Raw genomic sequence first — 25498 nt, 5'->3', positions numbered from 1 at the left:
AAATGCAAGAAAACAAAGCACCAGAAAGCTGCTCAACCCATTAAAGTGGTACACGCATATACATACAAATCTCTCTCTCTCTCTCTCTCTCTCTCTCTCTCTCTCTCTCTCTCTCTCTCTCAGACATACAGGATAGGCACAAATGAAGTTCATGGGGAGCACAGAAGATTAGGATTTGAGAGCACGCTCGAGGAGTAGATTGAGCATGTGTGGTGTAACACTCTGGCACCACTCGAGAAATCGAGAGAGAGAGAAAGAGAGGGAGAATCTCAAATTATGTAAGCAAGCGAACTCAAATTATAAGACAAAACAGATCACAACTAGAGAGAGCCCCATTATGCAACTTCCAACAAGGACACCATGAGACCCATCCATCTACACAGAGATGCAGTCACACTATTTTTTCTTTTTCCTTTTTTTTTTGACACAATGAAATGTAATTCCATCTTCAACTCTCAAAGACCCTGGAGGAACTTACAAAGGCTCTCTTATACATGATAAATTAGAGAGAGGTAAAAGGAAAATAGAGAGAGAGTGTGTGTGCAAGCTTAACCAGTCAATTTTCCCTTTCTAGACACATTCATTACCTGGATAAATTGCATGGGAATTTTTCTGCGCCATTCCTGATGACCTATCCCTGAAACTGTTTCTTCTACTTTGTAAAGAAGAAGAACGAAGGAAACGCAGCAGCATTGAGACCATAGAGAACTAAGGACAGTATCATGGTCGATGAATCTTGAAACCAAATATTCTGGGGACATAGTTCTGTGAGGCCTTCTGTGGCTTCAGGTGACCATATGTCATGAGGAAGAGGTGAGGGAAGGTGGTCCCAAAGTAAGCCCCATCAATATCTAACAGTGATAGTCAAGAAAACTTTGATGATGGAAAGTTCATCAATCACATTCTGCCAAAATGGGATTATGCATGCAAGTTATTGAGAGGATGCAAGTGAATATAGATGAATCTGCAACCCTTCAAAGTGATGCCCATACATCTCTCTCTCTCTCTCTCTCTCTCTCTCTCTCTCTCTCAGGCACACACACACAGGAATTCATGTGTCCAAGCACGTGCATGTGTGGGGTGGGTCTGTGTGTGTGTGTGTGTGTGTGTGTGTGTGTGTGTGTGTGTGTGTGAGAGAGAGAGAGAGAATCTTTAAGGATACTGCCCTGGTACTTTGATCTTGGATAGTAGATGTCCTCACACTTGGGGCAAAAGATTTTCACAGTGCTTGATCTTGGAATATCAGATTGACCAACAGGGAGACAGGGCTGACCGCAGCAGTAAACTCTAGGGCATCTCCCAAAGTCGTAGTTCTTGTACTTGTCAAGCTGTCAATTAAAATTTCAACAACAAAAAGTTATTGTGATAATATATACCCCAGAAATAATGGAACACATTCAAGTTACCAATGATTTGAAAAATGTATTTATCAGTTCAAGGAAAAAAAATTAGGTGTACTTACCATAGCAGACATCCCTTTGCTGGTGAGGATGTATCTTACATGTATCAGGCCATAAAGCATCTCCGCTGCCGACTCCACCAACTCGTTTTGCTCCTCAGTAAACATATCACCTAGATTTATTTTTCCAATAACATATTATTGCTCACAAGCTCTCTTGTCTGAGAAAAAACGTTTACTATCCAAGCACGATCATTGTGTTACTTGGAAGCCATATCTGTTAGATGAGAACTATGTGCGCATATTATCAGCTATGCAGTCATGCATCACAAAGATTTAACAGTACATTATTGCCATGCTCTATAGTTGATGCTCAAACCCAATTCCAAAGAGAGTAGGATCTTCATTTAAAATCTGTGTACATCATTATATCTTATTTGCAAAATAAAACTTTGAAGGCTATATGGGAGAGAAGCGGTCGGGCCACCTATGGAGTCGCAATGCACTCATGTTTTTTGCTGAAGAAAAATTATAATCCATGAATAAGAAATACAACCAAGGTAGGGCCCACTGGTCAACCTCTGAAGCTCTTATCAGATAGGCAGACCATCTCATGATGAATAGGTGGCTGAAGTAGAACAGTTTTTAGAAGAAAATAAGAACTATTTGATAGAAGACGGTCTGCAAACTGATATTAAATAGGTTCATGAAATAAAAGATTGGATGAGCCCAATTATGCTTCTAATTTACTGATAGACCCTACCCCAATGTATTCTTGAACAATATAAATTCCCAGTAGCATGCTGGATTTCCTCCTCTTGATGTAGCGAACTTACCTGTAAATCCCCTTGCTCATGCAAGAGTAGAACATATTGAATCAGGCACCCATATGCGAGTGCTCTATGTGTGTTTGTCTGTCCCATGTCATGCAATGATTTGGGGCTCCACAAGAAGGTAAATGAATATCACCCAGCTGCAGACCCAACCATTACCAGATAAAATAAGATGGCACCAATAAACGTGGCGTAAGCTATAGTATGCTCCGTATGATTATAGGAAAGCTATGGTCAGCAGGCAACATCACCATTCAATCAATTGATGATTCGTGATGGAGAGAGTGCAACATCCCACTGGGGTTACGTTCAGTTCTTATGGGTCTCACCCCCTCCATTAACCATTTCATCAACTAAATGGACATTGATAACATCACAACGATAGTTTTTCAATGATAAGATGGACCATAGTATACTTGTTCTAACACAATATGTTTGACATCTTGACTCTGAGCTTCAAATGATTCCCAAAGCTATGGTCATCACGCTTCCTGGTTCGATCACATCTTCCCATGTAATAGATCTAAAACTTCTAAATTGAGATAACTTTCACCTTGAAAACCATAAAATGCTCCCATCTTTCCATGTTATAGATGTATGTAGCAATGACTTAAAAATTGAACTTCTATAGCCAATTTGCTCGAGTGACACGATAAGGTTCTGACTCTTAAGCAAAGTACAAATCAGACCAAGGAAATTCCAGAACGCTTTGGAGAAGTCAAACTTTGCTAGCACAACATTTTCCTGAATTTTCCAACTCTTTTGAAATTTTCAAAAAATTTCAATGCTCAATCACTAATCAATACACAAGTGAGTCAAAAAGTGGACTCAGTTTTCTTTCGAATGGAATCCCAAGTCAATGGCAGCGCCTAAAATATTAGTAGATAACATGATCAACAGGCAAGGAAGTTTTAGTCTTTATGTCGTAATCTTGCAACATATAGTTAACATAAAAGAAAGGAAAAAACAAAAATATTGAAAAAATCTAGATATATTGTATTATTCTGTTTATTTTTTCCCATAATGAGTATTTGCCACGATCTTCATCTTCTACTCCCTCAATCCCAATCCTCCCCTCAAAACCCATTCTTCTATCCTTTCCTTTTGATATTTTTTCTTCTTTACTAGGGATTTCATCCTTTTATTTACCTCTGCTTCCCATCACAACTTATCCTAATTTGAAGCATCCATCCCTTTTAATTACCACGCATTCTAGGCCCCAAGGATATTAACCGAGCTAATCAGCATCCCTCTCATTCTACGTGCTTAATCTCATGCGCTAGATCTCATTTAGCAGCAACAGACTAAAAGCCACATTAGCCATTTTGGTCAATATCAATATGTTTAGGCCCTCAAAACCTGCTTAAGTCACCTGAACACTATAGTTATCCTCTTTACAATTTTGTCCTCAACAATTGAAACTCAAGGTGATGTTAGTTGCTGGATTCCCATTCCCCAAGCACAAGGAGCCTTCCTTGGCAGCATCTCCTATATTATCTGGTCTTCATTTATACTATTATGTTCTTTTATTGATGAGTCTAAGGCATACATCAAATTTTCCTACGCACTAAAAGATTGGAGTTTTTCACGTATGTCATTTTAAAGCATATATGCACTTCAACTCCAAGATGGGAACATTATGCTTACATTCAACAGGATGGGAGCCATATCCCTTTCCCATTGATTTAAAAGTTCTCCACTATTTTTAGTACCATGTAATTTCATATCAACAATATATCACCATCATTATCATCATCATGGAAAGTTTTGGCAAAGTTTTACGTTAGCTGCTTACCTAACACAACCCACCTCCTTTAACCGGGCTTAGAATGAGTTAAGGGAAAGTTTAAAGTCCTTACGCTTCTATCAACAATGTATATATATATATATATATATATATATATATATATATATATATATATAGGGAAAAGTTTATATAAGGAAATGTAGAATCACAGATGCATCTCAAAAATCTATTGGAAATGTTGTTTTAATATTGAAAAAACTCTCTAATCGATCATCTTGATATCGAGATGCATGAATATGAAAAAAAAAAAAAAAAATTGGTCTTGAAAATAGTGCATCCTGCACTACATTATCTAGACCGTCCATTTTAAAGATTTTCATATATTTATAGATCTACTTGATTTTAACCATTTTTTGGAATTTAAAATTTTCTAATTAGGTATGAAAATAGATTTTAAGATAATACTAAGTATTTTTTACAACAAAATTACATGTTATAATAAAATTTTAAGGTGCGCCTTAATAGGTATGTTTAAGGTTGCAACCTTATAGAAACCACACCTATATATATATATATATATATATATATATATATATATATATGGAAAGGCTGGCGTTAGCCCACTAGCTAACAGCTACAGTGTTAGCCACAACCTCATTTCGTATTCGTGTTAGCCACAACCTCACTTGAAATTTTAGGCATTCATTCTTCTCATCAAGGTGCACCTAACAAAAATAATTTAAAAAAAAAATCATAAAATATAAATTGATCAAAATACCCCTGAAATGTTTCAGGGGTATTTTGGTCAATTTAGTTTTTGCATATTATTGTTTTTATATTTTTATTAGATTCTAATATTTTTAAAAAATAGACGCTCAAAATTTCAAGTGATTTGGATTTGTAGAAAAAAATAAAAATCCAAATACAAAATGAAATTGTGACCATTAGATCGGCCCAGATTCAATCTAGGATGTTGGGCTAACACTACAGCATTACCTAGTGGATTAAGGCCAGCCTTTCCCATATATATATATATATAAAACAACCAAATAAAGGATACTCATACTCTTCTTTATTTGATGAATTTGCATTGGTTTCTAAGGCTGAATTTATGTCAAGAAAATAGATATTGTACACCTCTGCCATTCACAAAGGGCGTCTTCCTGGTCGAAAGTTTGCATACTTGAATTTGTAAGTCTAACTAGATAGCCTAAAACAAAACAAAGAAAAAGAGAGATTTTTGAAGTGTAGTGAACTTCTTTTAGGTTTTGGTAGCCTTTGCACCTAAGTTCCAACTTGCACTAAAAATTATCCAAGTGTGCTTCTCTTGGTTATGCACTAGGTTACATGGATTCTTCAATAAGGGCCCCAAACCCGTGTTGGAGATGTATGGAAACGCGTACGAGTACGGATTATTCTATATTCTTCAAGTTCAACAATACTGGAAAAAACTTGTTTTTGCTATCGATCACATAAATAGAATTAGAATTTATTTAATTCTAACCATGCATTCATTAACAAGCACTAGACTCTTTCATTTTTATGTGAACTGAGAAAAGAAGAACTAGCTATTTCTTTTTCATACTCTGCATTCAATAACAAATATGTAAATATACATATATATATATATATACACAATGTTCTAATGTAACGGTTGTATCATAGTATAATCCAACCACACTTCTATAAAACCATGTTTGGGGTATTTGTATGACCCAAAATTTTGCGCACGCACTCTCTTCATCTCAATAATCAATCCCCAAAAAAGAAAGTTCGATTTGAACCCTAGATATGGTCAAAATGAGTCCCCTCTAACAACGAATACAATGATCTAATGTAACGGTTGTATCATAGTATAATGCAACCACACTTCTATAAAACCATGTTAGTGGATTTGTATGACCCAAAATTTTGCACACACACTCTCTTCATCTCAATAATCAATCCCCAAAAAAAAATTTTGATTTGAACCCTAGATATGATCAAAATGAGTCCCCTCCAACAACGAATCTAGACCATTCATTTGGTGAATTTCAAGATCTTAGCCTTTACAAACTCAAAATTATTTTTTTCTTTTTTAACATTGTTCATCTAATGATAATAAATCCATCTATAAAAATTGAAAATTAAAAAATCGTCTAAGGCCTAGATCTAAGCATCTCAACAAAATGAACAACCTATGTTAATTGAGCTAAAAAAATACATTGGAGGTTGCGTTTTCAAATTTTTATTTTTTGTGATTGTTCATTAGAATGAAAAGAAGGTATATTTTAAAATTTGGAGAAAACAAACGGCCCTATCATGGTTTTTGAACATCGTTGCATAATATTACTATAAAACTGTTGCATGAAATCACTGCCCTATATATATACATATATATATATATCTATATCTATATCTATCTATATATATATATGTATATATATATATATATATATATATATATATATATATATAAAACTCCCATAAACACATTATCCATTCTTATAATCCCTGACCACTTTTCACCCTTCATCCACTCTTCCTCTATCACCTTGTCCATATCAATTTGCTCATTCTCGAGCAATGTTTGCCTTATCCTGACGTGCATATTTCCTCTTATAAACCTCTTCGACTTGGGCAGTTGTTCATTCTTACCACCATCTTGCTCTTTTCTCACATTCATTTACTTGTCAATCAATTTCTTGTTATCAACATGGGTTCCCAAGTTCCCTCAACATCGATGCAAGCCCATTTAACCATCTTACCCACACACAACAAAGGAAGAATAAATTGGGTCAGATAATTTTACATGCATATTATTTATTCAATAAATAAATAAATAAAGGTTTTTATGCTACATAAGAAAAACAATCAAGATAGCAATTTTCAATACAACCAGTCTTAATCACCACCATGTTCACAAGCCTATCTACCACAGGAATCACCTCTTGACCAATTACAGACTTCTTCTTTTTTCCCCCTTTTTGAATGCTAATGCTTTGGCTATGCCCACATGCCTCTCATGAGACCATTCACCATTTAAAAGATATCATTCAAACCCAATGGTGGCAATCATACTACTATTAATCCACTTCAGAGGCGACTTTATAAGTAAAGGTCCCCTTCAACCTTTGGCTTTTAAGCCATTTCATCATTTTTTAACCTTATTTAAAGTTCAATGCTGCATTTACATGACTTTTTTTAACGAATATCCAAACACTCAACATGTGTTCTCAACCTGGTTAAGGACATGGGAATTTTTGAATGCTTTATGCACTAGCATCTGATATTTTTCACTATGGTTAAGGCAATTTTTGGGTGCAAAAAATATGCAAACAACGGCAACTTGGAAGTTGTGAATTGTGATGGTAGTAAGCGAGAAGGCCTGCCACTGAGCATTGTAAAGAAGAGGCTCTGATTGTGAAGTGCCCTAGGTGATGGAGCTCTTGGTTGACTATATCTAGGGCTTTATGCCCTTAGTTGGATTGTGGGAATTTGACTGTTGTCACTTTGTCTATGCATGAATGACTGGCTTAGAAGCCATTTGCGTATACCAAGTTTGACCAATGATACAGAGAAGTAATGAGATGTTGGTTGCCAAGGAGATACCATAAATTTTCTAAAGATACATAATTATATATTGCATGCCTGTATGACACTTGCACAGTTAGTCATGGGATTGAACAGGTTAAATAGCTATCTCAATTTCAAGCATGAAGAACAAGCACGCCTATTTGAAAGTAGAATTTCTCACTCAATTCGATTCGTCAACAGAATCGATATCTGTGAGATTCGAGAGGATGTGAGGGCTTGAGCATACTCATGATCTAAATTAACATCGCTTAGAATAGACTAAACGGTTTCAGTACAGACGAATGTTGAAGGGGAACCTTGCTTATATAGTTGCCTTTGAAGTGGAGTGATAGTAGTATGATCGCCTCCATTGGGATTAGATGATATCTTTTAAATGGTGAATGGTCTCATGAGAGGCGACAGAGCGAATTTAATAGAAAGAATGTTGAAGAGGACCTTTGCTTACAAAGTTGCCTCTGAAGTGGAGTAATAGTAGTATGATTGCCACCATTGGGATTAGACGATATCTTTTAAATGGTGAATGGTCTCATGAGAGGCATGTGAGCACAGCCAAAGCACTAGCATTCAAAAATGGGGAAAAAAGGAGATGAAGAAGTCTGTAATTGGTCAAGAGGTGATTCTTGTGGTAAATAGGCTTGTGAACATGATGATCATTAAAATTGGTTGTACTGGAAATTGTCATCTTGATAGGTTTTCTTATGTAGCATAAAAACCTTTATTCATTTATTTATTGAATAAACATTATGCATGTAAAATTATCTGACCCAGTTTGTTCTTCCTTTGTTGCATGTGGGTAAGATGGTTAAATGGGCTTGCATGGATGTTGAGGGAACTTGGAAACCCATGCCGGTAACAAGAAATTTATTGGAAAAGTAAATGAATGCGAGAAAAAGAACAAGATGGTGGTAATAATGAACAGCTGCCCAAGTTGAAGAGGCTCATAAGAGGAAATATGCACAACAGGATAAGGCAAATGTTGATCGAGAATTAATGAATTGATATGGACAAGGTGAAAGAGAAAGAGTAGATAATGGTGAAAGTGGCCAGGGATTATAAGAATGGATAATGTGTTTGTAAGGGTGGTTGAAAAGTTATTGGTGGATCATGCCTATGTGTTTTTCTCTTTGTAAAAGACAGGTGTTTTTTTTCTTTGTAAAAGTATAGATAATGTTCTGAAATGATCTCGTTGCATGAAATAAGAGAATGTTTTGGCATGTGAAACTTATAAGCTTCTTTAGACTGAAGTATAACCTATATTGCATAGATACAGGTACATGTGTCAGTGTAGGACATGCCTATGGGATGTCTAATTCTTTTAGCCCCCAAAAGTCTCCTATATTATTTGGTCTTCATTTATATTATTATGCTCTTTTATTGATGAGTCTAAGACACGTCAAATTTTCCTATGCACTAAAAGATTGGAGTTTTTCACTAATGTCATTTTAAAGCATATATGCACTTCCAACTCCAAGATAGGAACATTATGCTTACATTCAAAAGGATGGGAGTCGTATCCCTTTCCCATTGATTTAATATTTATCTACTATTTTAATATCATGTAATTTCATATCAACAATATATCACCGTCATTATCATCATCATAGAAAGTTTTGGCAAAGTTATACGTTGGCTGCCTACCTAACACAACCCACTTCCTTTAACCGGGCTTAGAACGGGTTAAGGGAAAGTTTAAGGTCCTTACCCTTTTATCAACAATATATATATATATATATATATATATATAGGGAAAGGCTGGCGTTAGCCCTCTAGCTAACAGCTACAGTATTAGCCACAACCTCATTTTGTATTTGAATTTTCATTTTTTTTTCTACAAATCCAAATCACTTGAAATTTTAGGCGTTAATTCTTCTCATCAAGATCTACCTAATAAAAATATTAAAAAAAGAACTCGTTAAATATAAATTGACCAAAATACCCCTGAAATGTTTTGGGGGTATTTTGGTCATTTTTTTTTCATATTATTGTTTTTGTATTTTTATTAGATTCTAATATTTTTAAAGAATAGATGCTCAAAATTTCAAGTGATTTGGATTTGTAAAAAAGAAAATAAAAATTCAAATACGAAATGGAATTGTGACCATTGGATCGGCCCAGATTCAATCTTTGATGAATTTGCATTAGTTTCTAGAGCTGAATTTATGTCAAGTAATAAATATTGTACACCTCTATCACTCACAAAGGGCATCTTCATGATTGAAAGTTTGCATATTTGAATTTGTAAGTCTAACTAGATCGCCTAAACAAAACAAAGAAAAAGAGAGATTTTTGAAGTGCAGTGAACTTCTTCTAGGTTTTACTAGCCTTTGCACCTGGGTTCCAACTTGCACTAAAAATTGTCCAAGTGTGCAAGGATTCTTCTAAAAGGGCCCCATACCGGTGTCGGAGATGTATGGAAATGCGTACAGGTACAGATTATTCTATATTCTTCAAGTTCAAAAATACTAGAAAGAACTTGTTTTTGCTATCGGTCACATAAATAGAGTTAGAATTTATTTAATTCTAGCCATGCATTCATTAACAAGCACTAGACTCTTTCATTTTTATGTAAATTGACTTCGTTGGGGCCTAAGAAGTTTGAATTTGTAACAAGCACTAGACTCTTTCAATGGAGGGTGATGCGTTTAACATCATAACAGTGGGGGCTTAAAAAGTTTCAATCAATCTTGGGGGCAAAACCTAATAGTGGAGGGTGATGCATTTAACATCATAACATGGGCAACCGGGAGATCTACACCTCTATGGTATCTTGCTTCGATTTTTTATGAGATTGCATACACCTGCAGGGATATGGCCATCTTTTGTATGCATAGCTCGAGGACGTCAAACGAGTTCGCCGATCTCCTGGCGAAGGACGAGGCTAGGGCCCATGAAGAAGATCAAACCCGATCCATCTCCTTTTTTGCTCTGGACCGCAGAGGATACACTTAGAAGAATATCTTACTGGATACGGGTAACCATATAAGCCCATTTTTTGTAAACTCATTGTAAACCGATTATAAGGTGGCAACCTTATAAGCCCATTTTTTGTACAGGGTCTGTTGACCTATATTTTACCGAGAGTCCCGCCTAGAGGGTACTCTCGGATTAACCCAAAACTGTACTCCATCTCTTTATAGCAATACAAAAGTTAACATTTATAAAAAAAAAAAAACTTGCTATTTCTTTTTCATACTCTGCATTCAATAACATTTATATATATATAAAAAAAAAATTGTCACCGAATTCTACGTTTGGGGGCTCAAGGAATCAGACACCCCATAGCCATGTCCTACACTGACACGCATACATGTATTCATGCAACATAGGTTATGCTCCAGTCTAAAAAAACCTATTAAGTTTCACATGCCAAAACATTTTCTTATTTCATGCAACGAGATCATTTCATAACATTATCCCTACTTTTGTAAAGAAAAACACACGTCTTTTACAAAGAGAAAAGCACATATACATGATCCACCAATAACTTTTCAACCACCCCCACAAACACATTATCCATTCTTATAATCCCTAGCCACTTTTCACCCTTCATCCACTCTTCCTCTATCACCTTGTCCATATCAATTCACTCATTCTCAATCAACATTTGCCTTATCCTGACATGCAAATTCCCTTTTATGAACCTCTTCAACTTGGGCAGTTGTTCATTATTACCACCATCTTGTTCTTTTTCTCGCATTCATTTACTTTTCCAATAAATTTCTTGTTACCAGCATGGGTTCCCAAGTTCCCTCAACATCCATGCAAAGCTCATTTAACCATCTTACCCACACGAAAAAAAAGGAAGAACATACTGGGTCAGACAATTTTACATGCATATTATTTATTCAATAAATAAATGAATAAAGGCTTTTATGCTACAAAAGAAAACCAGTCAAGATGGCAATATTCAGTACAACCAGTCTTAATCACCATCATGTTCACAAGCCTTCTACCACTGGAACCACCTCTTGACCAATTACAAACTTTTTCTTGTTTTTTCCCTTTTCTGACTGCTAATGCTTTGACCATGCCCACATGCCTCTCACTAAGACTATTCACCATTTAAAACATATCATCTTCATGAGTATGCCCAAGCCCTAACATCCTCTCGAATCTCAATTATGTTGACCAATCGAGTTGAGTGAGAAATTCTACTTTCAAATAGGCATACATGTTCTTCATGCTCGAAATTGAGATGGCTATTTAACCTGTTCAATCCCATGACTAATTGTGCAAGTGTCATTCAAGCATGCAATATATAATTATGTATCTTTGGAAAATTTATGGCATCTCCTTGGCAACCAACATCTCATTACTTCTTTGCATCATTGGTCAAACTTGGTATACGCAAATGGCTTCTAAGCCAGTCATTCACGCACAGACAAAGTGACAACAGACAAATTCCCACAATTGAACTAAGAGCATAAATCAAAAATCAATAGATACAGTCAACCAAGAGCTCTAGCACCCAAGGCACTTCACCATCAGAGCCTCTTATTTACAATGCTCAGAGGCAGGCCTCCTCACTCACTACCATCACAACTTCCAGGTTGCCGCTGTTTGCATATTTTTTGCACCCAAAAATTGCCTGAACCAAAGTGAAAAGTTGCAGATGCCAGTGCATAAAGAATTCAAAATTCCCATGTCCTTAACCAGGGTGAGAACACACGTTGAGTGTTTGGATATCAGATCAAGAAAGTCATGTAAATGAAGCACTGAACTTTAAATAAGGTTCAAAAATGATGAAATGGCTTAAAAGCCAAAGGTTGATGGTAACGCAATGACTCCAAGAAAAATTTAAAATCACCAAGATTCATAAGTTTTAACCGCGATGCAAACTAAGAACATCTCCAAATCTGCAATTCATGGCCAATCTTCAACGAAATCAAGCCCCAGTATATTAAATCACCTTTGCCAATATCTCAAATGTAACCAAAAGGCAAAGCATAAACAAATCCGAACAGAAAGTTCAGAACATCCAAAGTTCTGTTGAACCATGGCAAGCACAATGTAACTCTTGATCATGGTGAGATGCTGGTGCTTTATATTTTGATGCACATAGTCCCGATATTAAACGAGACACATTGTAATGATTTGAATATCTTTCTACGCATCGCATCCACACTAGAGTGTAAACTCTATATAACATAATTAGTAAGATGATAATGGAAGTGTCCACTTCTCTGTGGAAGTTGGACAAATGTACCCCTTCCCTACAATGATTACAATACATGTTCTATCCAAATGATTTGAATTTCTTTGAACAGAACAAAGAGAGGAGACAACAAGACAACTAGACAAGCGAAGAAAAAACAAAAGAGCAGGCAGCGTACTAAAAAGGGAGAACAGAAATTTGAGAAAAAAGAGGAATACACAATAAGCAACTATGAGTTTACTACAGGAACAAGGTAACTTGAGCAGTAAATCTCCCTTTACAATTTCCCATATAAAATATTTGCATTTTCCATTGATTTTGAGAATCAGATGTTTTCTGGATCAAACAATTTGTAACCCACGTAATTAACAGAACTACAAGTGTTCTTGGAGAATGTGCCCCATTGTGGAAACAAGTGAAGTTGGATGCTTAGCCAATTAAGTTCTTTGCTCCACTCCTTTATAGTGAGAACCTAATTTCCTAGCAAACGGAAGCCAGATCACTGATGTCATCAAATCTGAACACAAGATAGCCTTTGTTATCACTCAAATGGCCATCAAGTGATCCACTTTTGAGTTCATTTGTACACAAAAAGAAAGGAAAATATAACGACTAGAATTTTCGAGTCATGTAAAAACTATCAAGACAAAATTTCTTCTAGAGGAGTTCATGGATAGCCAGAGAAGATATATGGGATCGCTCTAACAGAAAATCGAGTGACGGACAAACTTGCTAAACGAGGATTTTATGCGACACAGAGGACATCTAAAGACATTAGACTTTCAAGCAAACATATATGTGTTCTATCATCATTTTTTACTATAGAATCCTTGGTTACATTCTCAAAAACAAATTGAAACCATCTTTATCGACAACAGAATATATAGTGCATCATCTACCAATACCATATGCAATGGAATGGTTTATGTTCAACTAAAACCATGACTAAAGGGAATAAAGTTTAAAACATAGTTGAAATTTAAGAATAAGCAAAATCAGTGAGAAGCTAATCCAACCAAAAGAAAGGTGAGACGTGAATCTTTCTCATATACAGCTTTTGATATTTCACTTTAATGATAATGCAGTGTTTGAGGTAAATCTTTAAATAAATGACCAGGTAACAGGACTATGAAGGATGAACCAGCTACAGTTACGGCTATATAGCAACCTTTTGGAAAATAAAAAATTCATGGGAAAGCAAACAACAAAACAGGAGAGCAAGATTCCTATTTTCTTAACAAAAGATGGGTCTTTTACCATGAGAGGACTCCACATCTAAAATTAGATCAAGTGCATATTCATAATAAGGAACTTGACTGCTCAGTCCGCATAGATTAAAATCATCTTGGATGTACTCGTCGTCAACTTCACAGAAGAACTCGTTCCCCCTCAGATTACAAAACCATGATATCCAAGATGTGTCATCCCCATCTGAACCACTAACATCTGACTCTTCACTATCAGTTTCAGATTCTTCTGCAAGTAAAAGAGAGATAAGAAAAGATCACAATAAATCAATGGCATTATTGAAAATCCCTATAACTACAGGGTTTAATACACATTAGACAACTCATGAAACATTTAGATGAAGCCAATATCACTCATGCACATAAAGGGAAAAACAGAAAAAAAAAACTAAACACAAAGCTGCTAAAACTCTAGTTTGACAAGACAAATAAAAACAATCCATCCTACTTCCGAATAAAATATTCACAAAAATTATGAAGCCATCTGACCCCTCAAATTTATCAAGTACCCTAAGCTGCTTCCCATAGAATTATTTTCTAAGATAAGATTGTATGCTCTCTATTGAAGAGTTTTTCTTTTTCAATAATATAGTTAGCATTTTATCGAAGAGTTAAGACAACAATATGAGAATGAACTACTTAATATACATGGACTATTTTATCAAAACGGTATTTAGTTATAAGAACCATTGAAACAATCCGAGTTAGCTTCCAGAGTAATCTGTATTGCCTGTCTCATCAGACTTTACATATTACAGCAACTGGTTTAGAAGTAGAATCTGCTGATCAGAAATGTACAACAACCTAGTAACTTATAATTCAAACTCGATTTTCTGACCTTCCCCAACTAGTCAACCGGAACCATAACTGAATCATCTAAAACAAGCAAGAAATTTAAGAAATTTTCCAATTACACCTAATTATAGATAACCTGCAATTGTTGCTGACAAGTGGCCCACAATTTGCAACTTGATGAAGAACTACAAAATTTAACTAGATTTTATATGGATGCAGAGAATTTTACAAACAATAATAACACAGCAGTTTATTTCAAATGGCACGAGAGCAAACAGGGTGAGGACCTTAAACTTTCCCCTAACCCATCCCAAGCTTGGGTACAGGAGGTGGGTTGTATAGGTAGGAAGCCAACACAAAACTTTGCCAAAACTTTCCATAAATCTTGAATTCAAGGAATGCAAAAGCTACAGATGATGCGGATGCTGGAGATTGACACCTCCTGATTTCTTTTAAATGCCCTCCTTCATTATTATCCACTTTCCAAGGGTATTTTGTCTGACTGCAAGCCCACCTGCAGATACCAAGTGATAATATACCAAAAATCACACTAGAGGACACAAAACATTGACAATCAGGGGAGCTGGGAAAAGTGAAGGAGAATCTTCAAGGCCATGAAGCAAAGCTCTCACTCTATCTCCGTATCATCCCATGATGTCAACAGGCCCAAACAAATGTGTCTCCTATCCTCCATCCACCCTGGATAGCTCTATGTTCCCCTAGAATTGCTTTCCTTGAGCTTTGGGTAGCAGTAGCCTTTACTGATCCAAGGTACTTAGCATGTCAGTTAGGTCAGTAATTTTAATTCCAATTCCTAAAATAGGCCCCCAGCTCTAAGTCAAATGGTTCTGAAACAAAAGCGGGCTCCACAGGACAACAAAATCCCTGACACCATATATCAGTCTCTTATGTGGGTCTCAGACTCTCAGCAAACTAACTTCAGTTCCCAACCTAGACCACCAGTCATGAAGCCCACAATTATGAAACTAAGGGCCTACATGGTCATAGAATCTGGGGGAATTTATGAGCCCCAAGTTCCCTAAGCCTCAGTTAATATGTATCAGCATGTTTATAATCATGTTGCTTCCTTCTTTTCAAATAATCAAAAGATGGTTCGGGGTCATCTTCCAAAGAATGTAATCTCTTGCAGCAGGAAACCACACCTGTAATCATACGGCGTACCATCGATTCTGGTAAAACCCATAGAATTTCAAACAGTTAGGGAGAATTCCCAAGTTCACTGAAATTCATTTTTATTTTCTGTAAGGAAAAGACTTTAATGACAAGATAAAACAAACCACAAAAAAAATGACATATATTGCATATGGTACATGTAGAAAGCTTTGCTCTATGGGGTAGAATGTTGGGCAAACAAAAAACAATATACCCATAGAAAGAGTGTAGCGGAGATGAGGATGTTCAGATGGATGAGTGGCAGGACAAGAAGGGATAAAATTCGAAATGAATCTATTCGAGAGAATTTAGGAATGGCACCAAGAGGCGATAAATTGAGAAAGAGTAGACTTAGGTGGGTTGGCCATGTGTGGCGCCAACCAAGTACAGCACCTGTTAGGAGGTGCAAGTTAGTTCAAGTGGAAAGACAGAAAAGGGCAAGGGATAGGCCCAAAAGAACATGGTTGGAAGAAGTCAGAAAAGATATGGGGACTTGTGGCCTCACATAGGATATGGCCTTTAATAGAGCAGAATGGAGGATTCATGTAGCCAACCCCAATTAATTGGAAAAAGGCCAAAATGATGATGATGAACATGTAGAAAGCACTTTTGACCATGTGGTTGAAAGTTGAGACAACACTTAGCTGAAATGGGGAGCACATACAACCTTTAAGATTGCAAGTGAACTCCATAACCTCACTAATAAAATACTCAAGATCAAATTGGAGATAAAAAAAATTGAGCCACTTGGGTCCCAGGCCAAGCCTACAAAGATATACTTTGTTTTGACAATTGCTCAATTCATTTCCCATGGAGTGGTCATCCAACATTGGGTAACCATGAAGTGGACTATGCAGCGTGATTCTCATATGTGGCTTGCACAAAACGACTTTTGAAACTTTTTAGCCTCCCCTCTACTTAGAGTCATGAACCAGTGAAGTGCTCTCCTCTTTAAGCACAACCCAACCACGCCAACAAGAATCTTGTATAAAATAATTTTACATTAACCATCACAATGGAAATCTGTTAGGGCCATCATTAAGGAGCCAACAAAAAAAGACAAATGAAGAGATACTGATGATCCTCAAAATTCAGGAAGTTCATGATGGGACAAGAGATTCTAGAGGAGCAAATACTATAATGAGTAGCCCCAATCTTTTGCATGAGACCAAATTCCTACTATAAGGTGAGGTGAATAGATCATTTGAAACCCTACTTTCTTCAAAAAACATATGGTCAAAACAAATACAAACCCCTACACTCGATAAGTACATATTACTTACCATTGCAAGCTAAGATCATGTAAATTAAGAAATCAAATAGTTATAATACTTCTATAAACTGACCCAAGAACAGCATTATGACCTATGAGTGTGTGTTCAGCTGAGAAGTACCAGTCCAAATTTTTCTTACGAAAGACTAGCAAGTAACATGCATGTGAGCACATGATACACCACTCCTCCCATTTCAAGGCAACATTCATGACATGTTGTATACTCATATTCTACAAGACAATTTACAAAATTGGAGGTACAGATATCTCATAACCATGCAAAACACGAGTACTTACAATTACATAGACAAATCATATCAATTTCAGCAAGATCATTTGTTATAAATATGATAATTGGCGGGCCAGGAAGGTCCAACATACTAGCCAAGTGAAATGCCTACACATAGGCTTTTAAAGTTTCTCCCATCCTTCCTTGAAACCAAAATTTCCTCATGTTGCATTTGAACCCTCAACCGCAGGCCTATAGGAACTCAACACAAAGAAGACAGTGCAATAGCAAACTGAGACTTGCTAGGCGGAGAGAACATCTTAAGATAAGCAGCTTTTTAGCATTGTTTATCATTAGAACCATCTCCAAGTTTGTCATTAAATTTAAAGCGCTGGAAGCAAGGGGCAAGGAGGATGGCGCAGCGAAAATTAAGAGAAATTAGAGTTAAGAGAAGAAAGTTTCAGACACAAACTCAAAAAACATACTCACAAGCTTGAAAATAGAGAAAACCAGTAACTAGATATATGTTCTCTCATGAAGCACGATTTTGTTCTGCAATTTAAAAAAAAAATATCTAAATTTTCAGCAGCCCACCTGAGCACCTACTATCCATCTTTTATACACAAAAAACTAAGTAAAATAAAACAACTAAAGCTAAGCCCTTTCCTAAAATGAAAACTACCAAATTAAGACTCCCATCCCCCAAGGAGTCACAAGCCTAATTCAATTCCCTATTCTAGTACGTGAATTCTTCATCAAAATCCCACAATTCTAGGACTCACGTGTGAATCCCAGTTAGTACGGAAATATAGCACTAATAAAAGATTGCTCTACATGAAAATTATGAAATAGAAGTACCAAATAAATAAAACAATGTCAAAGTCAAGGGTGCATCATGCCCCCTTGCCAAAAAGAACTCGAATTTCGTGAGTTTGTTGAATCATACTCTTCAAGAATGTTCTCATCAGTAGCGCCCTCAGATCGACTTCTGAAATCCATGTGCTCAGTAAGTGACGTTTTCCCACTCACTGAATAAGAAACTTTTGAGTTCACCTCCATGATTCATGAGGGCATCAACATCAAATCTCCGCTGCATTTTATCGTTAGGACCTTGACGGATAAGAAATACCAAAAAAGAGTGCACTTTTGATATCTTGGGTCGATAATCCAAGAAAATGGAAGGATTGAAAAAATGTCGCACATAGGGTGGGCGAGGTGGAGATGTGTAACCGGAGTTTTATGTGATCATCGAATACCAATAAAGTTGAAGGACAGTTATGAGATCAGCTTTGCCTTATGGGGCGGAATGTTGAGCGGTCAAGAAACAACATACCCATAGGATGTGTAGCTAACTTGAGAATGTTGAGATGGATGAGTGGCAAGACAAAAAGGATAGAATTCAAAATAAATACATTGAGGAGAACTTAGGTGTAGCTCCAATAGACAATGAGATGAGAGAAAGTAGAATTAGGTGGGTTGGCCATGTGCAGCGCAAACCCAGTGTAGCACCTCTTATGAGTTGAGGTAGTTTAAGTGGAGGGCACAAAAAGGACAAGGGGCAGATTCAAAAGGACATGGTTAGAAGTAGTGAGAAAAGAAATGGGACTCGTGGCCGTACTGAGGATATGACCCTTGATAGAGCAAAATGCGAACTAGGATTCGTGTAGCCGACCCCAAATAGTTAGAAAAATGCTCTGATGGTGATCTTCTCATGGACCTATGTATGTAATCCAGGCACTTGCACAGCATAAATCTTACCATCATCACTAAACCTGCCTTCAATTGGCAAAGTCATCAATCAAGAACTTAAGTAGGTTTATGTTCATAAGCTACCTCAAAAGAAGTCTCTTGCCAATAGGCACCGAATCTTATGATCCTTGCACAAGGATCCTCTTTTTTAATTCCAATTTAGTAGCCAATGAAATTGGAATAGGGAACATGCACATGTTATAGGTAGGTAGATTTGACAGTACGGACTTGATTGAAGTGAATCAAGTAATCCGTCCACCAATTGAAAAATATCTTGTTTCCACAAGTTTAACTTCCCATATATTCTTTTCAATTACCCCATCCCATAATCTCTTACCAGGTTTGCCTACAGATAAAGGTAAACATAGATATTGCTTGGTAAGCGCTCTGTTTTACATCCAAGATATTTCAAATTTTCCCTTCAATCTTTATTGCCAGCAACTTTGTTTATATCGTATTCGCTCACAATGTACAAATATCTCAAAGCATCTTAAAAAATAGCCAAAGGTTCCTCATCGGACCTTCATTTGCATCATAAGATATTAATGCCTCATCAGCGTACTTGAAATGGGACACATGGCCACTATAGGAAAATTTAAAACTAGAAAGCGGTTAATCCTCATGGATTCCTTGCAACGTACAAGCTAAAAGCTTCCCAAACTATAGTAAGGAGAAAACGAGACAAAGAGATTTGTTGTCTAGTTCCCCTCATACCCCAAAAATAGCCCTTCAGGGTCCCATTCACATGCACAAAGAAATAGACTAATGAACTTTGCCTATAATCTCCATCTATTTTTGGTCTTAGCCAATCTTATCAGATTTGCTTCATAAGCCTCTTTATTTTTGCATAAAAGGGAAGCAATTCAGTCAATTCTGGGGAAGTCATCAAGTATATTTACTAACATACAAAATTTTAAATAACATAATGATAATATTAGAATAAATTACTAATTAAAGCATATTATCAATCAAGTTTGGGGAAGTCTTCAAGTATATTTACAAACATACAAAAGTTTAAATAACATAAGGATAGTATTGGAATAAATTATTAATTAAAGCATATTATCAATCAAGTAAAATGTTTTAAATTTAATTATCAATTTTAAAAATAAAAAAAAATACTTTTCTGTGCTAGAAATTTTGATTTCAATTATTGTCCTTTTATTCATTTAGGGAGGGAGGAAGTACAGTATTCTCCCTCTAGAAGTATCAATAGTAGACTCTCTATAAAAGTATCTCTAGTAGAAATGTGTTTCCCTCTCTGAAAAGAAGTACTCACACAGCCTGTAACATGGTACACATAGTATCTCACTAACTTTCCTGAAATACAACATGGTACACATGCCATATCACAATTATTATTATGTATAAAGACGTGAAACTGCTAAATCAAGTTGCTTCAAATGGAGTATACAAACTAAGATGTAAACTGAAGCAGATGAAAGAGAAAGTAACAATAGAAGCATAAAAAGGTGGGGGACCCAGATCCACAATGAGGCCCCTTCCTCAAGTAACCACACGAGCTAATGAGTTACCAAGGTCACTGCCTAATATCAGTACATGATTGAAGCTCACTTTAGGATCTTGGCAAAGTGTCTAACCATCATGGGTAACTTTCCTTCACCTTCAACCAGTAGCAACTTAAGAAAGACTGGAAGAATACGAGAAATCCCATGAGAACTGCTAGGGCGTCGGTCCTATTAGCATCTCCATACCTGCTGATCCTGCGTGCGCAACTAAAGTCACCCCCAAATGGTCTCTAATTGCTCGCATACACCCAAGGGGCCAGGATGCCCAACATGCTTCCATAAAATTAAGTTTCAGAACCTCAAGTGGAGGCTTACTCCATGAGACATAAATAGGGTGCTCCAGCACCCAACTTCACCACTCGATTCCATCCTATCACCAAATAGAAAACTTGGGGGACTTGGAATTCCTTTCTAATTAAAGTGCATAATATAATCATATTCCTAACTCAGCTCCCTACTTTTGTAGCTTTTGAATGCTTGCCCTCAAAAATACTTATATTCGATCTAACCATGGCTACTAAATTCATTTCACTTTAGGTGAATCACCCGATGTTCCGGTTGGGCAACTCAACCAAAATGAAGCAAAGAGTATAACAAAATCTTCAAATTTTGGTTGACTTCTTTAAAATATGACTTGTATGAGAAAAGATAAAGTGTCACATGCCCTATGTATCAAGTGGAAATTTCAGGAAAAAAAAAATTGACATACCATGCATAACATGTGACAAGCCATACAGGTATTCTTTATAGAGAGGAAAACATGTACTATAGGTAAAAGATGTACTGTAGATATACTATATATAGTTTTAGAGAGAGAAGACCATAAAGAAAAACGTACTTTCTCTAAATAAATAGAAGGAGAATAATTGAGATAAAAAAAAAATTAAACTAATTAAATCAAAACCTTTCTAGGTGTAAAAAAGTATTTGAGTGCATAAAAAGTCAAATTCATAAAAAAATATAAAGTGATAATTTGCTTTGAAATTTTATAATTTCTTTTAATATTGTCCTCATACAACCCTAAATGACCCTAGAGAAGGAGAACTGATAAGTAAGTTGTCAGTTGTCTCTTTATCGTCTCGGCACATGAAACAAATATTGGGGAGTTGTATACCTCTATACTTCAGGTGATCTCCTGTGCAAGCTTTGTCTAAGATTATCAACCGTCAAAGCACAACACTTGAGATGCGGCAGGAATATCCCACACCAACTGTCCTTTGGAGCAGACCAAACCCCTTGGGATAGGGCACAAGCATTTGATTGCACAAAGAATTCCCCTTAAGAGCCATATCACTACATAAGTTTGTCAAGGCCATGTCTAGGCATATATGATTTCAAAAGTACAAGAGTATACATAATTCCCCACGCAACCCTGTGAATGGCTCTTCCATAGCAATCACAAACTCACCTCTTGTGCATGGGCCACACGAAAAAAATTAGGAACCACTCTTGGAAGAATGTGCGGCCAATCTATTAATTACACCACAACAAAGTCCAACCATCCACCCAGATCTGATCCCAAACCCTTGAAATGATTGGACAACATGCTTTTCCCAAAAAAAGCAGAAATATTTTCATAATCCTTATTTCTTTATTTTTGATATGTTGTAGTTACAAAATAAATGTTTTTTCAGCTGACAGTCATTAAATAAAATTATGTTACGTGCTTTATTTTTTAAAGAAGTTAAAGAATCATGACACGTCATTTTAAAACTCTTTCACTACCCCTGTTTAAGTATTTTTTCTCTCTGTACCTTATGTTTCCATAATTCTCATTTTCTGTGATTTATTCGGCACTTTCTACAGTTCTAAGTTAACAAAAAAAGGCATATCTTACCTTTAAATTATACTCCTGCTGTCCTGCACAACTAAATTAATTGACTCAAACAACTCACAGTCAAGTCAACTAAACCTTCCAACACCTTAACATGGAATTTAAAATCCGAAACCATGGCTCAAGGGTCACAACATTCAAGCAAAGCCATAAAGCCCCGCACCAGGAACAAGCAATCTATGGAAGTACTCTGGCCATCTTTCTATCCTCTACTCTAAACTTCCGATAGTTTTGGACCATCAAACCCTAGCTAATTACTTTTATAGTGGATACCCTAGAGTTCAAACCCGACCCTCCATTAATGACTATCTTTCATCCGTACCCTTCTCAATCCCTCCATTTTCAGCTAAATCATTGGGGCAATCCTCATGCCCATCTAAAAAGCTAATATAGAACTCTTTCCCTCCTCCCTTGCTACCAAAATCTTCTACTTCTACTATCAGTGAAGTGATCCCTTGCTCGTCCCTAAACCAATAATGTACATGTCCAACAGGGTCTTGTTCATCAATCTCAATAGCCATATACACATGCTCCCATGAAATCATATAACAACGCTTGCAGATCTCCACTCATTTTATCATCCATAAAATTTCGAACCGTGTGTGTTTGTTTGTTCACTCACACGCATGCATCAAAAGACACATGTTAGAATGAACATATAGATACAAACTTATGTTCTATTCATGTGCATGTGCACCCTATACAAAGACAGGGGGAAAAGAGAATAAAACTGGAGTCATTAAATGCTTAAGAAAATAGCAACAGTTTCACCACTGCATGTAAGACATGTGAAGCCCTGAAACTTGATCAAAGAAACTTGATCGAGAAACCATTTGAACAATTTTCCAGCATAAAGACTCTTGCAGAACTTATAAACTTATAAGAAGGCAAAACAACAAGCATAAAGCTGCTAGACAATATAACATATGAGTTACATTACTACAAAAAACAAAAGCATAGATGATATATGGCACAGTAATTTTACAGTGTGCAGTGACATAAAAAATGTTACACCCCATGAAAGTTTATATTATACAAAACAATGTGAACAATACTAAAGTGGACTATGGAAAATAATTGAACGATACTTTGTAGTCATATAGGACATGTGGATCATTTATTCAAGCATGGTTATATAAGAAATGAAACAACATTGAGTATCTAAAAGCATCATACGTGACTTTTGAATCATTCATATAATGGAATAAGCTTCTTGTCATTCAGTGTCCAAGCGTCTAATATCTCACTAAGCAGTAAAATCACACAAGGGTAATAAAACAAGTCCCCAAATCTAGTTGTGACATGCTCACAACATCTACACCATGGCGAATACCTAATATCATAACGTAGTAAAGCATTCGAAATCAACAAAACTCTGATATGATGTAAAAAAAAAGCTGATTGTTTATTTAACTGTAAGCCCTGTACAAATACAAATGGCTCAATGATTTAACAAATTTCCCTATTCAATATCCACACTACACAAACTGGGAAACTTGAAAAAAGGGATAGTTGCGCAGATAATGAACAATGTATCACTATGACAAACTATAAACCAAATGTTGTTTTACCTGCCACCCCTACATTAACTCTAGCCACATTCATTTCAGCCTGAAATCAACTACTATTTTTCCTAGCCCACAAACAACAAACGTAAATTCAATCAAAGAAAATGAATCCTTCAATAATATACAAGGCAGGCCACAAACACTTGACAGAGAACAATAGCAGAACAAATTGAAAGTCCAAACCATCGATTGAAAAATAAATATATTGAAATTGCAAACACAAAATCATATTCAAAGCAAACTCGGTTAAAAGAAATCTCCAGTAAAACTGACATCGAAAAACAAATATATTGACAAAGGCATCATAGAACAGATTAGCCCATTCAGCAAAGGAGAGAATAACCAAGCAAACCAACATAATGAATGCAAAATGAGGTCACCCATTAAATGAAACACAGAAGTAACCAAATATTCAAAGACAACCAAGAGAAAAGGGAGACCCCCATTTAAGGAACCAGAAATAAACAAACCAAAATACCAAACAAGCCAAACGATCAACAAGCACCAACCATCTGAGCACTTGGTTTTAGAGAGAGCTGAGCCTCTAGGATCTGAGGGTGGGTGTTTCGAAGCCGAAGAGGTAGAGGGAATGGAGAGGCGATCCTTTTCCTTATCCTTCTCTCTGCCATTGTTGAGACCCTTCGAGGTAGAGGGCGAAGACTTCTCTAGGTGTTTATCGAGAGCATCATTGATCCTCTTCCTATCAAGAGGAAGGCTGCTGAGCTCTGACTTAGAGATCCCCGTTGCTCTACCTTCAGATCGATCCAGACTCCTCTCTTTGTACATAGTCCTCTCTCTCTTCTTCTTCCTCTCACTAAGAATCACCCCCTCCAAAACCCTCACCCCACATGCTATTCCACGCCCCTACACCATGAAAACACCATCACCACCACTCTTCTCGGAGATCTGAAGAAAACCGACAAGCCAGAAATGAGCAATCGGCTGTCCGAGACTTGGAAAAGGACAGAGAATGAAAGATAGAGACAAGGTTGCGACGGACAATTGGATGGATTCTAGAGAGAGGAAGAGATGGGTTTTATAGAGAGAGAGAGAGAGGACTGGGTGGTGGCGTACCTGTGCGTGCTGGAGCAGAAGAGGGAGGAGGCTTTTGTGGAGCTCGGGACAAATTGCAAAAAATCAAAAGACAGCGAACCCCTCCCCTCTCTCTCTCTCTCATTCTCTCTCGCGTTTGTTCTCTGATTCTCTCTCTTAACCTGGCGGGTTCGATACCTTCAAAGATACCGCAGAGGGCCACTAGCCGAACCGCACCCAGGTGGCCTAGGTTCAAAGGCCGTGTCTCTCTCTCTCATCATCCTCTTACACTTCTTTCTCTCTCTAGCTGAGTCTCTATGATCATCCTCTTATATCTCTCTCTAGCCCCCTTCTTACCC

The 25498-nt window shown here is 36.6% G+C and overlaps 1 protein-coding gene across 5 annotated transcripts; it reads right to left on the bottom strand.

Moving 5' to 3' along the window:
- Positions 1-274: 274 nt before the first annotated feature.
- Positions 275-25253, bottom strand: LOC18429123 (putative casein kinase II subunit beta-4). 5 transcript variants are annotated; one of them, XM_088861109.1, is made up of 6 exons: positions 25182-25253; positions 24617-25013; positions 13968-14186; positions 1463-1572; positions 1163-1328; positions 275-851 (listed from the first exon to the last, which is right to left on the bottom strand). In XM_088861109.1, the coding sequence occupies exons 2-6, from the start codon at positions 24891-24893 to the stop codon at positions 721-723; spliced, it is 903 nt and encodes a 300-aa protein (XP_088717235.1). In that variant the 5' UTR covers positions 24894-25013; positions 25182-25253; the 3' UTR covers positions 275-720. The 5 variants fall into 5 exon arrangements, with proteins under 5 accessions (XP_088717235.1, XP_088717237.1, XP_088717236.1 ...); XM_088861111.1 differs by having other exon boundaries at positions 13968-14183; XM_088861110.1 differs by having other exon boundaries at positions 24617-24971.
- Positions 25254-25498: the final 245 nt, after the last annotated feature.

This window comes from Amborella trichopoda, chromosome 3 (genome assembly GCF_054954075.1).
Source record: "Amborella trichopoda isolate Santa Cruz 75 chromosome 3, AtrichopodaSantaCruz75HAP2 v2.0, whole genome shotgun sequence".
Classification (NCBI taxonomy): domain Eukaryota; kingdom Viridiplantae; phylum Streptophyta; class Magnoliopsida; order Amborellales; family Amborellaceae; genus Amborella; species Amborella trichopoda.
The sequence above is the reverse complement of the archived record's forward strand: the minus strand, read 5'-3'. Positions and strand labels throughout refer to the sequence as shown.